Source organism: Drosophila persimilis, unplaced genomic scaffold (assembly GCF_003286085.1).
Source record: "Drosophila persimilis strain 14011-0111.01,24,50 unplaced genomic scaffold, DperRS2 tig00000002-arrow-pilon, whole genome shotgun sequence".
Classification (NCBI taxonomy): domain Eukaryota; kingdom Metazoa; phylum Arthropoda; class Insecta; order Diptera; family Drosophilidae; genus Drosophila; species Drosophila persimilis.
Genome location: NW_020825289.1, coordinates 11,705,855 through 11,719,216, shown reverse-complemented (window position 1 = coordinate 11,719,216; position 13,362 = coordinate 11,705,855). Strand labels below are relative to the sequence as shown.

Sequence of the window (13,362 nt, the reverse complement as noted above, 5' to 3'; positions counted from 1 at the left end):
AGCGGGGGGGAGTGGGAAAAAGTCTGGCTGGTTGCTATTCTGAGAATTAATGGCAAATTATAATGAGCATTGGTCGTTGCCATGGAAATTTATGGAAAATTTAAGCTGCCAAAAATGTTTTCTTCCCACCATCCACCCTCCCCCCTCTCGCTATCTCTGACTTCCGTTTATATATTCACAGGCAAAATAGTCGAAAAATTCGATGATGGAAGGCTTTTCGGGGAGCTTGTCATGTTGTAATGGGTTAAATGTTCAATTTGTTCCACCAGCCCCCACTCTCCGCCCCATCTAACAGCAAGGAAGTGCCTGAGCGGCTTTCGTCGGAGGCTGTATTTTGTTATTCATGAAATTCATCGATAAGTCCGATGGCTCATGAAATTTTGAAGCGTGCCGAAAACTTTTCACATTGATTTGCATTACAGAAGCAACTTTCTGGGGTAGCAACTTCATTAGGCCGGACTTTTAGCCTATGCAAAATTTCCATTTCCGAAAATTATTGGACTGAAGACAAACACGTGATGGGGGGGATGGCGGGGGGAGAAATATACGGCTCACCAAGGAGTATGTAGAGAAAGGTGCCGTCACTGGTACTGACACACTTACGAGTTCTCTTTACGTTTTTCCCGTTTTTCCTGCTGTGCTGCAACTCCTCTTACATGAATCATTTTCTCACTTTTCCGCCCCATCGCCCCATCACCCCATCGTCTCGTTCTGCTCTATAATTGTGGATGTCTGTGTGTGTACTATTACTTAATTATTAATGCAGCTGCTTTCTTTTTTTCCCCCCTCTGCACACACTTAACACTTTCCGACGACTCTGGCTCTGGCTCTGCCACTGCCACTGCCTCTATCAACCGCAAAAGTTTTCTAATTAGTTTTTGTGTGCACACTGCGCTTTATAGTTGGATGGTGCGCCATTCTACTCCATGGAAATGTGCCGGCCAGAGGAGTGGCAACAGTGACAGCGGAAGCTGGAGTGCAAGTTGCAGCAGCAAGTGGAAGTGGAAGTGTGCGAGAGAGAGAGAACGAGGAGTGAGAGATAGTAGGGGACGGGGGGGATGGGCGGCTAGAGAAAAAACATTTTCTCGCTCATTTTCATCTGCAACGATTTGCCCAAGGTCCTAAAGCAGCACAAGGACAGCACAGGAAGACAGAGCGAGAGTTAGGGGCAAAGTTAGAAAGGAACGAGATAGCGAGAGGGAGCACGATGGAGCTGGAAATGTCTGCAATTATTGTAAATAGCGCAATCATCGAGCAAGCCAAAAGCGTCACCAAGCGCCAAGTCAAGGAGCAAAAACGGGAGGTGGGACGCAGAAAAATTACTCTTGTTTATGAGAGCAGCTTATTGAATAAATGAGGCGCGTGCCCTTCGATGGTAGCTGGGGGAGACCTCCTCGAACCCAACTAAAAGGATACGATACGGATACTCGCCGCTGTTCAGTCATTGTTGGCTGGTAATTCGAGCCCATTAGGCGAATGGCGAGAGTCAGAGAGTCACGGAGGATGCGTGGGTGCGGCACGGCGATCCCTGAATGATTGTGGGCGAAATGGAGCTGATTAGACCAAGCCCAGGGGGAAAAGCGGATGTGCCAGGGTAACCTCCACACTATCCCCTAATAAAGTACAGTTGTGCCCGAGCCTCTTAAATTCCTGGGACTGATTGAGGGCTTTAATCAACATGTAGATACCCCAAATTTGTGGTTTGCTCAACAGAATTTCGCCATAAAATCTCCTAGCTCCCAAGTGCTCTTAAATCCTGAAAGAGATGCAGTGCAGCAGCTGGCGTGCATATCAAAAGGTTCAACATTTCACGAGCTGTTGAAATTAAAAAACTAATCCAAAAGAAGGCGAGAAATAAACAAGAGGCAAAGAGAGGGGGAAAGAGGAGAAACAAATAAACCGCATCCAAAATGAAAGTATTAATAAAACACAAGAGGGGGGTGGGTTTTCCCTGGTGGGTGGGGGCTGGTGGTGGTGAAACAGTTATTTAAAATATAAGAGCCGTGCTTTCCAGCGATACATATCGTACGAGTACGTGGCATTTTATGAGGCACTATAACTTGTTCGCACTGGCCGCGGGACAAGGGGCGTCCCCACCACCCCACCACCCCAACAACCAAAAGAATGCTGGGGAAAAGGACAAGCGAACAACACGGCGAGGGGAGGAGGGAAAAATAAATTAATATTTTATCTAGAGCAGAGATTCGCATTGCATGCCGCCACCCTCCGTCCCCTCCCCCACCGCCGCCGCCGCCACCGCCGCCATGCATTTTGTTTTGCCATTTTATGGCCATCATCAAAAGCGCATTAAAATTTTACTAAGGCCTCATGGCCGAGGGGGTGGAGGAATGGAGCTTTTGCCCAGGAGGTGGGGAGTGTCCAGGCGTGCTAAATATTAAATCAGCGAAATGCCACCAGCAACAAGGAAAACAACAAACATCTCCGCTGCATCTCCGTGTGGCAGGGAAATATTTTAAGCGGCTTTCCCCAGGTCCATCAGCGGACCAGGTCCCACATCATTCGCCCTCATAAAGCGGACAATGGGGCCTGCCAACAGTCCGGCAAATCGCATTAAATATTAATAACGTTGTGTACTCGGTGGCGTTATCAACAATTTTGTGGTCAACCATTGTTTTCTGATTTGAGCTGACATTTTCTCAGCAGAATGCTCTTCACTGCGTACTCCCTACTTCTTACAAGACTTACCAAATAGTCTCCAGTCTACCACAAATAAATTATGAGCATATATGGTTGCTGGGTTTTGTGGTTTCATCAGAAATTGCACTTTCTGATAAAACATAAATGCTTTCTTGTCAGGATGCGAGGACATTAGACAGAAGGCAGAGCAAAGCACATCGGATCAAATCAAAGCCATATTTGTGGCTTCACAGCCTTCCGCTTGGATACTCTCTTGGCCCTGGCTTCGGTGGCAACATCTGCTGGGCCCTGCAGTTCGATTGATTGATCGAACCGGAGAGAAGTCATTGAACCGACCGCAAATTGAGGAGGAAACAAACCGAGAACGGAGTTCATTCCCCCGCCAGCAGTTCCCTGTTTTGGTCTGGTTCTTCGCAAAAAAAACAACTCAACAAGTTTTTGTAGCATTTGAATTTTCTTATTGACCCATTTCTTCGGGGCAACACCAAAAGCACAAGCCCAAACAGAGCCAGAACCCGAACCCGAACCCGAACCCGAGTCCGAACCCCAATCGCAATCGCAATCCGAGCAAAGCTCATTCAAACCCGTTTCAAGTCATTTGCAACACTTTCGGGGCTGCAGCTGCGGGGGTCACAGAGTGAGAGAGGGGAAAGGGAGGTAGAGGTAGAGACCAGTGAGTAACTGCATTTTGGCCTGGCTCTCACCATGTGCCGTTAGTTGCTGGCCCAAAGCGGGGCAAGGCAGCGAGGCAGAATCGGCATCGCGGCCCTTGAGTGCAAAAGTAAATTTCAACAACTGGAAAGACGGGTTTTCCTCCTCGTTTCTTTTCCCCTTTGAAGGCACACGACTTTGTGGATTTGTTAGAGCCGAAAGTGAAGCCCAGCGAAAGAGATTGAGTCCTCGCGAAAGCAAAGTAAACACCAGCTTAAGCCAGTAGTTTGCTGCACAGTTGTGTTCCTTGCTGGCATCGATTCAATTTATTCGATGGCAAATATTTGCGGCCACTGATTGGCCGATCACTGTGGAAGCGCTAACAAAATTAACACATTCGCAGTGTCCATAAATCAACAAAAGTGCTATGTATTTTTAATAGGTCTGTAAATATAACATTAAATTTATGCTGCAGGCGATCGCCCGGACCCAGCCCCAGCCCCAGCGCGACTCCGAGTGGCAGCAAACAAATCATAATGCACAGGAAAAAGTGTGCACAAATATTTTCCTATCATTACGATTTCCATTTCATTCTCATTTTCCCCTGACATGTACACACGGCTGACTTCCCCCCCTATCGGAACGATCTCTGAGGGAATGGCAAAATTAGCATAATACAAATTATCAAAATTGGAAAATCGCAGGTCCGTAAAATATGCATACACTCGATGGGAGGATGGGAGGAGCGGTGGCCAGGCAAAAAATGGTAATAGAAACCTAGCTTCGGGTCGAAACTTGAGATACCGGGCAATTACGGATTGAATTCTGTGAGCCGCGGCAAGGCCCAAAGCTCCACATCCATACTCATACTGTGAGAGAAAGAAAAGCAGGTGGACGGGGTAGCATGGTCATAGCGATATCACAGGAGTCTGGATACAAAATTCGGTTGCTCTAACTCCTTTAGTCTCTGAGATCTAGGCGCCCATCGGGACGGACAGACAGACATGGCTATATTGACTCGGCTATTGATTATGATAAAGAATATATAAACTTTATATGGTCGGAGACGCTCCCTTCTGGGTGTTACACCCATCCACTTCCCCCTACCCCTATACTCTTTGAATATCGGATGTAACTAAGATGTAAGATGTAAGATCAGGAATACATATATCTAGGTACATACTATATTTAATGTATGAAATCGAATGAGCCTCCTTTTCTATCCAAAATCATACGAGTAATCCGTGTGAATTCCTTTGAGAGGGTATAAAAGTGCATAGAGAAAATGCATGTGAAAGTGACCGTACGATGCATGCAACCACATTGTTTTTTCTTTTGTTGTTGTTTTGGTGAATATTAAAAGACGAAAAGGAAAATAGCCGAGACAGAGGCGAGCTGTTAAGACACTTCCGGTGGCAGTGGCTGTGGCAGTGGCGGCTGTTGGCTGCTTCTTCTGCCTCTGCTATGTAGCTGAAAATGTGGGCAAAATGTAAATGAGGCTCTCAAAGATGCAGAGACTGAGATGGGGCCGAGTGTTGGCAATAAAATATTGCCATTAACATTTAATTGAGGCGCACCAAAAGGAAAACCAGGGAAACTCTCGAGTTGGCCGGAAAGTGGTTTGTTTTGTGGGCGTGAGAGGGCGTCAAACTGTGAAATTGAGAATGGCATAGAGTCATTGAGGAGCCCATGGATGGCCCAATTAAATGGAATGCTAATGGCAGACAAATCTGCGAATTTGAGCCGATAGAAATTATCTTCCGCTCAGTAGAATTTTTATTCACTTTTCCGATTCAATTACAAAGGCAAAAACTTGGCAAACTCCCCCAGAATTATCTCGAAAATGCCAGACATTGATATACAGATTCTGGTAAGCAATTTGGGGACAAATATTCTGTAAGTGGCAGCATCTCTTATCGCACCTTAACGCGGCTCTTAAGTGGCTATTGGCAGGGCCAGCAAGAGGCTGCTAATTTTTTCCAAGAGCCCATTGTGCTCCACCCACCGCGCCCCACCAGTCCCCCCGGCCTACCGTTGTCCGTCCTACTCCCTCTCCCCCTGCCACTGCAGCTCTTCAGTTTCAGTTTTACAACCAATAAAAAAAATTTTATGACCACAAACATTAAAATGTTCAAATTGAAAATAAGCGCAAAACCAAAAGCGACATGAAAGGAGGGATAGGCAGTGGCTGCTGCTCCAGGGTACGTAAGGGGCAGCCACGAGAGAGAGCATGAGATACATTTTAAAGCAAAAATGTATGTCTCACAAAGGTAGCGATGAAAGCAGGAAGGGGAAACGGAAGCTGGAGAAAGGAAAGAGAGCTGTGGCAGAGAGCCGGAGGGGAGGTTACCAGGGGCTAGTCTCCTGTCAGTGGCACACAGAAAAGTCCAGAGTCAGAGCCCGCTTAATGTGTTTGTTTGAAGTTGGCCAAAAGGAGAGCAGCAGCAGCAGCAGCAGCAGCAGCAGCAGCAGGAGCATCGGGAAGAGACGAAGGCCAGGACGGGAGACAATGGAAATTACGAGAGCACAAGAGCCAATTCGAGCATGAAAATGTAAACAAGCAGAGCTCGAGGAAAGACGACAGAGAAAATGAAATCCAAGGGAATGGAAATACCCTCACAGAGGGTCGCAAAATGTGTGCCGGAAAGTGGGGGCAGAGCAGAACACGCAACATGACAACGAAATCAACAGTTAGCCAATGAGCCAGAAAGGACCGAAAGGAGCGAACGGGCCGAACGGGCCGAAATGGAGGCCAGCCATCGAGCAAACCCGTTAACGTGACAGAGCTAAAGGTAAGCAGAAAACGGGCCAAAAGAGAAAGAAAAAGAGCAAAAGATAGAGAGGCACATGTACCCATCTCAAAGGAGCGACAGAAAGCGAGAAAGCGAGAGAGTGAGAGAGAGATCCAAGTCTCTGGCCACCTAACGACTTGGGTGGCGCCATGTGGTGGTGTTGCTGTTGCTCTTTCTGCTGCTGGCAGGTGGCGGTGCGTCCTGGTGGTGCGTGGGTGAGATGGTGGCACAGTGGCATCGGTAGCTGCCAGAAGTTGCACAAGACAATTATAAACGTAATGGCAACAACAGCTAGCCGAAGGAGAAGAAGGAAAAGGACTGGGGAAGGCCAGGACAGGAAGTGAACAGGGGAAAAGGGGAAAGGGGGAGAAAAAGTATCGTTAGCTAGAAGGAGCAGCAGCTGAACGCATAAATTCTGGTTAACAATGCGACGGACAAGAGGGCGGACGGGGAGGGTGGCCCCGGACTGGGCGAGGGCCGTCAGAGCAATCGCGTAGGTGTTGCGTCGCCTCTCGCTCTTTGTGTGTATATGCCACTGAATGTTGCATTAGACTTTACCTTTGTAAAGGGGGAGGTCTGCCGCTGTATCCATAACAGGGTTGCAAAGGATTGCAGAGGAAATTAAAAAGTGATAAGAAAAGATGATGGTGGAAAAGACCGCCGTTACAGCGCTGGAGGGAAATGGAAAAAACTTAAGCAGTTATAGCGTTGGGAAAAATTGAAAAATATCCGAAATTGTTTTCCGCCATTATTGCTAAAACAAAAAATAATAATAATAACGATGCCAATCATGAGATAAGAAAGGGAATGTAGAATGGAGAATGGAGGCACTCTAATGGAAAGAAAACCTTCAGCATATAGACAAAAAACATCAATTATTCAGGGTTTTCTTACTGCAGAGGAAAAGTCCACAGACTCGACAACCCTGCGTCTCTAAGGCAGCATTTTTTACTGTCTTCCTGCACCTTATGCAAGTGCTGGGGTTGTGGGAGGGACGGGGGTATTTCCTGCCTGGCAGTAACTCCGCCAGTAAGTTCCTTCTCCTCCTCCCCCGACTACCATTACGCAAAGAGAGCAAAGAAATTAGCAGGCAAACACGAGCGAAAGAAATAAATAAGACGAACGACGGCCAGGCACGAAGGCGAAACGAAAGGATGGCAATCCCGGCAGTAAAAAAGGATAAACTGCGTCGCCCACTCCACGAGAGAGAGAGAGAGAGACCTTCTATACGAGATGTGATGGGATGTCCTGGAGTGGAAGGTACAGCCAGTATCCTGGCAGCCACACACAGGCGACGTGCTCCCAACTCTTCTTGAGTAATTCATAGAAAGGTCGTAAAAGTCGAGTCAAAGTAATTATGCGAGAGCCAGCGCAAAAAAACACACACACACACAGACACATAGAAAAAGGGATAGGGGTCGCGGGGAAACAGGAGTAAGCAGACGAGGATCCAGGACCTGGGTCCGGGGTCCGGGGTGCCGGGTCCCGGGACCCGCTTTCAGGCCAGAGCCATTTAGATTGTATGCAAGAGTTGTTAAGACAAATACAAGTAGAAGTACGCACACAGACACACCTACGGCACACCCCGCTCCCTCCCCCCTTTAACCCTCTGATGACTTGCGTTAATTGAGTGGACCGTGTGCCTGTGGCCGGGTGGCTGCTTCGGTGGCGTTGAGGCTGCTTCTAGAAGACGGCAAGGATGGACGGGGCGTGGCAGCGCCGCACGGCCTCAGCGCGTTAAAGTGGCAGCTGCCTCTGCTTTCCACAGCCGCCTCAAGTGGCAGCCGCGCTGAAGCCGCCGCACAAAAGTATGCAACAATTTTCAAGCCACACCCACGCCCCCTCCAACGAGAGACCAGCTGCGGGCCGTGGATGCTACGGGGTGGGGCTGTCGCTCTATAAGGAATTACAATGCGGCTTTAATTGCTGAAAGGCCACAAATTACTGAGAAAGACGTTGGAGCTAATGAAACATGTGGGTGAAACGTGAACGGAAGCAGGCCCCTCCACCCACTCAAAGATTGCGAACGGAATTAAGCGAAACTGAAAGCCCTCTGATTCGCGTTGCATATAAAGTGGAATAACGAGAAACAGGACTCAAGAGCTTACAACATACAGACAGCAGGACAGAGCTCATTCACGTTTCAGAATATCGACAATAATACGATTTCATATGTGATTTCCCCTCCGCCCGACCCCGGTTTCCAGCTGTAAATCTACAGCAAGGGCAATTCTCAATCTGGATGCGGTAAACAGAGATTTCAATTACGGCTCGTCCCATTACCCTTTGGGTATTAATTGCGTTTTATGCCATTACGCCATGTCATTTCGCTCAAGGATACCATCCCCATGCAAGTCAATAAATGCACTTCAAGTGCAGTCTATTGGCATTAACTGAATAAGCCAATATGGATGGATAGTTATTGAAACATGTCCGACAGGAAGACGGTCGAATGGGGAGTCTCAATGGCTGTGGGTGCTGGTGTGGGTGTGGGATAAGCAAACATGTCAATCGGAACGGGTTGGACAACTGCACAGAGAGTGTACCCATCGTTGACGAATGTGCCTGTCAAAATGGCAGCCAATTTGACGCCAATGAGCGGGCGGGCGGGGGTAGAAGTGCATATTGTGCCACTCAGGCACTGAGTAGTTGGCATGGAATGGCCTTGACACTTGACATTTGATAGAAAAAATATTATCAAACAAAAAAAAAAACAAAGAAAAAGCGCGCTTCAAATTTGACATATTGGTTCTCTGCAGATGAAGGCTACAACCCCATTTGCCAGCAGCAGTCACCCCCCAGCACCCCCCAGCACCCACAGTGCTCTGCTCTGCTCCTGCTCCCTGTGGTCCTCTCTGTTTGCCTATGATAATGTGCGTAAAAAGCATGCAAATTTCTTTGCCTACGAATAAATCTGAAGAAATTAAAGGGAGGCTATTGAATTGGTTCACATGCCTCACAGACTTTCACCGCCCACTGGTAGATGGCACTCCATCTTCCTCCTCCACCATCTTTCACCTGGTTCTTTTTTCCGCACCCATCACCCCATGTGCCATCAATGGACTGAATCCTGCGGTGAGAGCTGCCAGGACCACGATTCATTTCCACACCGCATATATGAATATAAATTCTGCATTCACCATCACCGTCAGACTCTTGTTTTTTCGCTGTTGCGGCTGTATGCTGCGTGTGGCCGCACGCAGAAATTGAGCCGTAATATGGCCAAGGCTAGCGCGCCCCCAGTAGGAGGCTGGTCCTGGTCGTGGTCCTGGCGCTGCTCCTGCTCCTGGTACTGGTACTGGTGTAATCCCCGTCAATTTTTCAGCACACATTTCGGGGCGGGTGCATCGCTCCAATCGTGTTTTCCTGGCCTCGACTGGAGCTGGGGCTTGGGCGGACGGAAAATGGACAACAACAATGGCGAACGCTAAATAAACTATGCAAGAAATTCATGCAAATTTTATGCCATGCTGAAGCATTTAAAAATGACTACGAACGGGAGGATGGAAGGATGGAAGGATGGAAGGATGGGGACGCCCCCGCCTGTCGTTTTCTATCCGCGGGGGTCTTACAGTCACGTTGAAAACTGATTACGAACATGGCACCGGCGCAAGGGCACGGGGGAAAGAGTTGCAGACATTGAACGAGAAAACGGGGAAAATTGCTGCAGAGATAGGAATTTCTGTACACAATTCCAATGCGTTTCTGACATAATGGAATATTTCTGGAATCCATTGAATCATTTTCTTTTCAGCTTGAATTCTTTTTCCAGCTCAAAGGACCGTCTTGGCCTTTAACTTGATCTTTAAAGTGGAGCTTGGCTTTTTTATTTGAAGCTAAAACAGGGAAAAAGATTGCACTGGTCAACTATTGTTAGCCACTCGCACAGCTCCATCTTCACCTCAGACGGAGACCGAGACCGAAACAGAGACTGTTACTGGCACTGCATCTGGTTCTGGGTCTGGTTCTAGGTCTGGTTCTGGATCTGTTTCTGTCTGTGGATGGTGCCGCAGAGAGTAAACCGCGCTGGCTGCTGCGGTTGCCGACAATTTGTGTTGCATTGTTTGAAATTTTCACGAGAGAAGCAGACGGCAGAGTTTCCCTTGCCCTTGCGGTCGGTTGGTGGGTGGATGGTTGATGGTATCCTGCTTGACTGGCTTCCTGCACCTCCACCAAGCCGAAAGAGAAGCCGAAACAAATGTTGCTTTAATGCTGCGGTCAGCTGACTGACGTTCTCCCTCGTTCGTCGGTATTTTATATCCGGCGGCGGGGAGAGAGCTTCATTTGGGGGCTAATGTGATTGGAGAATGGCGTGCTTCCGCCTCCGGCAAGTAGGGAGTGCCATCGCCTGCAAGTTATCCACAGATGGGGGGACCAGGCAGACAATCACACGTAATGAAGACAAAGATCCCGATTCGGAGTTATTTATAGTCAAAGGAACTTAAATTATCAAAACAAGGCCCAAAAGACGGCAGTACCGTGTTGTCCTGTGTCCTGTGTCCTGCGGCCTGTGCCCTGTCCTGTGCGTGGGGCACAAAAGGTTGGTTTCCAAGAGATTAATTGCGTGAATAATCACTCTTTGTTGAAGGGTTTCCTCCGACTCTCCGACTATCTGGCTGTCTGGCATCTTGGCTGATTTACGTTGCGTATGCGCTATATTTATGGCACCTTCAATTAATTGTCCGTTAGATTATTTAACACGAGCACACACTTTATGTGGGGCCTCCTGCGGGCCCTTGAATTATTAGCAGGCATTAATTTTTCAGGCGCCTGGCTTAGCCATACGCATAAACTTTTCCCATTTGCCATTTCTCCCCACTACCGTGTGTGGGTGGTTGTTCTTTAGTTGGTTAACAGTGACAGTTTAAGCCCTTCACGTTGATTGACTGGAACTCTGTGTGTGCCCCCTCAACGGGGCTTTATTGTTGCGCCTGTGGCAACGATTCCCAGGCAAACAATGGCCGTGGTGAGAGGTGAGAGCTGAGCGGTGGTGTCCTGGCAGATAGGATTCATGGGAGGATTGGGACATACATATGTACATTCTCCTGCAAGATGGAACGAAATTTATATGCTCTGATAAGCATTCGTTTTCCATATTTCTTTCACGTCTCTGGCTCCCATTTGATATGGTTTTTCAGATTCAAAGCAAATGTTTTTTCTTCACTGGCTTCTCTTTCGGAGGGTAGGGGCGAGGAATGGAATCATTCGCATCATTTATTCCAATCAGTTGCTGGTGCAGGCTGCAGCAGCTGCCACATGGCTCATGTGCACCCGCTCTCCGCTCAATTCCATCCGCAAATCCACTCGCATTGTTCTACAAATGCGGGCTGGACATAATTAAAACCACAACTAGTGAAGCCCGTAATGTCCCATCATCATCATCATTATCATCATCATCGTAATCATGATGATCGTTGGCCATGGCCGGGCAGGGCAGGGCAGGGCCTGCACATCCGAGTAACAATGAGCAGCGATGGTCAGGCATTGTCTATCCTGCTGAGGCAGCATATCCATTTCCACTGCCACTGCCCACTGCCCACTGCCCACTGTCCACTGCCCATGGAATCCATAGCCACGGCTGACACACGAGCCGGAGACACACAATGCACCTTTCTTTTTCTGCATGCCGCTTGCCACTCCCGCAAGCACGCATATGCCACATTTACTGCGTACATATCCGAATTTTAATTATGCGTTCTGTGTGCCGCTGGCAGTTAATTACACTGCACGAAAATGCGTTAAATCAACATGGCAAACCGCACATTGCGTATACGCTCCGTTAAACCGGTTATTAGTATCGGATTTGCATTTCATGATTTCGGCCTCGCACTGATCCCCTGGCTGCTGGCTGCTGGCTCCTGGCTAGCAAAACCATTCTGTCAATTAGCAAAATTATAATATTCGGCCCCCAGCCACGACCCCTTGCGGCGGGATTTCCCGTCTATGGTGGATGGTCCCTGTGGCGGCAGTTGCACATTTTCCCAGTTAATATGGTCGGGGTTTTCGGCTAAGAGGATTTGTGGTGTGGGTCTGCCGACACCAAAGCAAATGAGTTTTACAGTTTTGTTGCATAAGCAGTATCTCGCGACTAAACGATTTCCCGCTTCACGAATCAATTTTTGAAGCTATTGCGGCCCTCTTTGGCCCCTTGAAAAATGTTCTTATTTTGAGATGAAATTCCCTTCGGTGCCTGTGGGCATCTACCTAATGCTCGTATCATCCGCCATCGCCGAGGAATTACCTGGTAAGATCAGTGGAGGTTTCTCGTCTACATTCGATACCATTCCATTCCATTCCCTCGTCTAGAGTGTGTCTGCAATGACGTGATGGTCAAGTGTGTCCGCTCCTGCCAAAAGCTGTGCGTGGATAAACTTTATATACGCAAATGCAGGTACGTCCAATGCAAAAGAGGCTGCGCCTGTACCCCCGGAATGGTGCGGAAGCGCGACATCACTGGCATGTGTATCCATCGAAAGGATTGCCACCGCTGGATCATCTAGTCGTTTCTCAATAAAGACGAACAATATAAATAGCTTGCATTTCTTGGGTTCTTTCCCATCTGTCAGCGACAGGTCGGGTTCTGCTGTGCCAATTTTAGACCTGATTTTATTTGGTTTTCAATGACTTTTCATGAGCGAATTGCTCTCAGCAGTTGTCTCATTGTCTGTCCCCCCAGTCATCCCTCTGGCTGTTCGCTTTTCCGCATTTTCTTTTCTCTTTTCTCTGGCTTGTACGCAGTGAAAATGTCATGTCCATGTCAAAGTCTTGTATTGTGTTGACTTGCATTTGACAACTTAATGAATTTAGCTTTTCCACTCGCCGCATAAATCATTCACGCCACTGGCGCCCTTTACTCTACAGATCTATACGCCCCCGCCCTCGGCATTATCTTTTTGGCCATAATACGTGCCGATATTTGCCCAACCCAGCACGATATTCCATAAGCCCCACCACATCATTGTCGCGTATTATGGGAAAAGTTTCTCAAAAGCGAGAAATATAACCCAAAAAAATGTCCGTTACGTGCTCCATAAAATATCCGACATTTCTGACCAGAGGCCTGCTCCGAACCGAAATATTCTCTATATCTACACATATTTTAGTGGCCGCAATTTCCCACTTCTTTGCTTCTATTTTTGACAATGTGCAAGTTTTTCTTTTTTGGTGGAAAAACTTTTTCATTTTTATGCTGTAGCGGCAGCAGCAGCAGCAGCACGAACAAGAATACCACTAACTAGGTACAGCAGCGGCGGCGGCGGCG

At 48.0% G+C, this 13,362-nt stretch overlaps 2 protein-coding genes across 6 annotated transcripts in view; one reads left to right on the top strand and one right to left on the bottom strand.

Annotated features, from left to right (window-relative positions):
- LOC6590633 (heterogeneous nuclear ribonucleoprotein L) overlaps nt 1–13,362 on the bottom strand; it is a 96,518-nt gene that overhangs the window by 48,361 nt on the left and 34,795 nt on the right. The window lies entirely within an intron of this gene.
- LOC113565051 lies at nt 12,295–12,631 on the top strand. The gene is made up of 2 exons (XM_026985204.1): nt 12,295–12,345; nt 12,408–12,631. Exons 1-2 carry the CDS (start codon nt 12,309–12,311, stop codon nt 12,599–12,601), a joined length of 231 nt encoding a protein of 76 aa, XP_026841005.1. The 5' UTR covers nt 12,295–12,308; the 3' UTR covers nt 12,602–12,631.